Genomic DNA, 4,667 nt, shown 5'->3' on the forward strand with positions numbered 1-4,667 from the left:
AAACTCTGTTTTGCTGATCGCCATGCCAAAGGTGAAGCAGGGTTTTGAAGTGGTATTGTATATCTCTTTCCTTCTTTTTATTAATTCAATTGCTGACTTTTAGCAAAAAAAAGAAAGAAGGAAAGAAAATAAGGAGAGAGCCAGAGACCAAATAGGGAGAAGGAGAGGCAGAAAGGGAAACCTCTAGAGAGGGAGAGAGGTGTGTGTACTATCCTAAAAAGAAGGAATAAATGGAGAAGAAAAGAAAAAGAAAGGAGAGAGGGAACTGTGTGTTGCCTTGCAGTAAAAGAAAGAAGAAGATAAGACCCCAAGTTGGGTCTATCAATTGGACTTTAACCATTATTTGGCTATAGGATTTTAAATTGGTTTTATTATTTATAAATTGTAATTGGACATATGTATCGAAAGAGTTTGTAACTATGAATGGAAAATGTTCAGGGTTAGATTTAGTTGGACTCTTTATATGGAATAGAACCCTAAGGCATTGTTGTATGCTTGTATAGGTAGTAGTGCCCTGAAGTGAGAGAAAACCCAGCTGAAATTTTCGAGTTAATTGATTGACATGTACGTGGAGCTTGACATGGTCCACATATGTATTTATAAATAGGTTTACTTATGTTATATAATTCCGAGAAATCAATTGTATTGTTGTTTGTTTGCGAAACATGTTGTAAAGTTCTATAGATCAAAAACTTGGGATTCAGGTCTAGCATTTATTTTCAATGACATAAATTGGGACTTTTTGCAGCACCCAAGATATAGATTTATTGGTGGTGGAGAATTAAAGTAACTGCTTTGTATTTGTTCCGTCTGGGGATGCTTGGATATATTCTCTGTACATATTTTCTCTTTCAATTCTATTTTGCTGACCATTACCAATTATATATATATATATATATATATATCTAGACATAGAGTTTTCTTAAAGAATATGAATTTATGCTATGATTACATAGAGAAAAAGTGACCTCCGCCATATATTTTGACTTGAATCAATTATGAAATCAAGACCATTTATAAACTATTTGGATTTGAATAGTTTTTTAAGGTTTTAAAATTTTTTTTATTCAAACAGCTGCTTTTTCGTTACATGTCTTTCAATTTTAATTGAAATGGATGTCTGAATTGAATTGTTATATAGTTTTATTTATTTATTTATTATTGAAATGGACGTCCAGATTGATTGGATCAGTCTCGGTTTAAACTGATCCTGAGTCTTGACCGTTCAAATACCAATCCACGGATTACGGTCACGACCAAATCCATAAATTCCTTATGAACGACATGGACTGTTAACCAAATGTCCCACACAATTTATGAAGGCTTCATAAGTCTGTAACAAGTAAATGCGACAATAGAGACTGAATTGTCTTCAAAAAACAAGATATCACCAGTTCTTCTCTATAAATTAGCAATCAAGATGACAACATAATGGTATCCATGTTATATATATATATATATATATATCGCATGACTCATTATAAGTTATAAGATATAAAAGGGTTGTTAATTTCTAATATTGATTTGAAATCGATCTAAATTGGAGCATATTGGAAAGATTTACCCCTACTTTTAATAAAAATCAAAATTTCAATATGTTTTACCCTAGGATCACACCAGTGTATCTGAATTGAAAAGGTCAAGATCAGGAATCATTCAAAGCGATTACCATTTCAATCCGGCGAATTCTGACCGATCCAATCCCATCTTTTGAACCATGATGGCAACTGGTTGAGAAATTTATTACACTACCAATGTCTCCATGCAAGATTCCTTATCTCACCCTCTGTCTATCCACAAAATTCAAGTCAAGAACTGTCTGCAACTCTGCATCATATATTTGAGGACAGCATGGTCATTTGTGAATTGTGGCCTAGAGTTCTTCATACCTCTAAATATCCCTATTATTGGTTCTATGCCGTTAATGCAGTTTCTACATACCTATCATGGGAATGGGGGATGGGGGATGGATGGGTTTGGCAAAAAGATGGAACCAATGGAAGGAAGGAAATTCGGAAATGGATTAATTGTGTGAAGTAGAAGACCAATGTTTCAATGCCATTGGTCTGCAGCCAGCCCCTCCTCGTCCACATCAAAGAATATATACAGAGAGCATTTAATGGACGACATGGACTGTTAACCAAAGGTCCCACACAGTTTATGAACGCTTCAAAAGTCTGCAACAAGTAAATGCCACAATACAGAGGGAATTGCCTTCGTGTGTCATCGATATCATCACCTGCCCTCTCTATAAATTAGCAATCAAGATGACAACATAATGGTATGTATGTATGGTTGATTCACTGGACTTGAATTCTCCCATGGCTTACTACTCATCCACCCGTTCTTCTCCCAGTACTTCTCCGACTCCATTAATGTCGTTTTTCTATCTTTGCCTTATCGTCTTATTCCTCAGTACTTCCTCTGCGTTTGGTAGTGGATTAGGGGTCTCTTCCTCTCAGTCGTCATCAAGTGAAACAGAGGCTCTACTCAAATGGAAAGCCACTCTCCAAAACTACTCTGTCCCTGCTCTCCGTTCTTGGAAGCTTACATCATCATCCTCAGCACCAATCCCCTGCTGCAACTGGTTTGGTATAACTTGTAACAAAGCCCGAACCAGCGTGGTTGAGATTAGCCTTCCAGGACTGGAGCTGCAAGGTACGCTTCACAACTTCACCTTCTCTTCTTTTCCCAATCTCCTTCGTCTCAATCTCAGTGGCAATGGACTCACAGGACCCATACCAGTGCATATTGGTAGCCTCTCCAAACTCCTCCTCCTTGATCTCTCCAATAATTATCTTTCCAGCGTTCTGCCCCCCTTAAGTAATTTAAGCAGCCTGCACTACTTAGACCTCTATGACAATGAAATCAGTGGCACAATTCCTTTAGAAATAGGGAATATGAAAAATCTGGTTGAGTTAGCAATAGGTTCGAATAAATTCACTGGTACAATCCCCCATGTCCTGGCTAATTTAAGCAACCTTCACTTCCTATACTTGCATACCAATGAACTCAGTGGTCCAATACCTTATGCAATGGGAAATCTAGAAAATTTGGTTGACTTAGACCTATCTGAAAACAGCCTCAGTGGTCCAATCCCTTATTCTCTGTCTAATTTGAGTAGACTAGAGACCCTCTATTTGTTTTCGAATCAATTATCTGGTCCAGTGCCTTCTGAAATCGGAGATATGAAAAATATTATTGACTTGGAGCTATCTGAAAACAGCCTCATTGGTCCAATCCCTCATTCTCTGTCTAATTTAACTAGACTAGAGACCCTCTATTTGCATTCAAATCAATTATCTGGTCCAATGCCTTCTGAAATCGGAGATATGAAAAAATTGGTTGACTTGGAGCTATCTCAAAACAACCTCAGTGGTCCAATCCCTCATTCTCTGTCTAATTTAAGTAGACTAAAGACCCTCTATGTGTATTCGAATCAATTATCTGGTCCTGTGCCTCCTGAAATCGGAGATATGAAAAATTTGGTTGTCATGGAGCTATCTCAAAACAACCTCAGTGGTCCAATCCCTCATTCTCTGGCTAATTTAGCTAGACTAGAGACCCTCTATTTGTTTTCGAATCAATTATCTGGTCCAGTGCCTTCTGAAATCGGAGATATGAAAAATCTTATTGACTTGGAGCTATCTGAAAACAGCCTCATTGGTCCAATCCCTCATTCTCTGTCTAATTTAACTAGACTAGAGACCCTCCATTTGTATTCAAATCAATTATCTGGTCCAGTGCCTAATGAAATTGGAGATATGAAAAATTTGATTGGCTTGGTCCTATCTAAAAACAACCTCAGTGGTCCAATCCCTCATTCTCTGTCTAATTTGAGTAGACTAGAGACCCTCTATCTGTTTGACAATCAATTATCTGGTCCTGTGCCTTCTGAAATCGGAGATATGAAAAATTTGGTTGAGTTGGAGCTATCTCAAAACGACCTCAGTGGTCCAATCCCTCATTCTCTGTCTAATTTAACTAGACTAGAGACCCTCTATTTTGATTCTAATCAATTATCTGGTCCAATGCCTTCTGAAATCGGAGATATGAAAAAATTGGTTGACTTGGAGCTATCTCAAAACAACCTCAGTGGTCCAATCCCTCATTCTCTGTCTAATTTAAGTAGACTAAAGACCCTCTATGTGTATTCGAATCAATTATCTGGTCCTGTGCCTCCTGAAATCGGAGATATGAAAATTTTGGTTGTCTTGGAGCTATCTCAAAACAACCTCAGTGGTCCAATCCCTCATTCTCTGGCTAATTTAGCTAGACTAGAGACCCTCTATTTGTTTTCGAATCAATTATCTGGTCCAGTGCCTTCTGAAATCGGAGATATGAAAAATCTTATTGACTTGGAGCTATCTGAAAACAGCCTTATTGGTCCAATCCCTCATTCTCTGTCTAATTTAACTAGACTAGAGACCCTCCATTTGTATTCAAATCAATTATCTGGTCCAATGCCTAATGAAATTGGAGATATGAAAAATTTGATTGGCTTGGTCCTATCTAAAAACAACCTCAGTGGTCCAATCCCTCATTCTCTGTCTAATTTGAGTAGACTAGAGACCCTCTATCTGTTTGACAATCAATTATCTGGTCCTGTGCCTCCTGAAATCGGAGATATGAAAAATTTGGTTGTCTTGGAGCTATCTCAAAACAAC

General features: G+C 37.6%; 1 protein-coding gene across 1 annotated transcript; it reads left to right on the top strand.

Annotated features, from left to right (window-relative positions):
* Positions 1-1,998: 1,998 nt before the first annotated feature.
* Positions 1,999-4,640, top strand: LOC122062791 (probable leucine-rich repeat receptor-like protein kinase At1g35710; the record flags this gene model as incomplete). The annotated part of the gene is made up of 1 exon (XM_042626432.1): positions 1,999-4,640. A coding segment is annotated over exon 1 (2,349 nt), but the record flags the coding sequence as incomplete, so codon positions are not given.
* Positions 4,641-4,667: the final 27 nt, after the last annotated feature.

This window comes from Macadamia integrifolia, unplaced genomic scaffold (genome assembly GCF_013358625.1).
Source record: "Macadamia integrifolia cultivar HAES 741 unplaced genomic scaffold, SCU_Mint_v3 scaffold1106, whole genome shotgun sequence".
Taxonomy (NCBI): domain Eukaryota; kingdom Viridiplantae; phylum Streptophyta; class Magnoliopsida; order Proteales; family Proteaceae; genus Macadamia; species Macadamia integrifolia.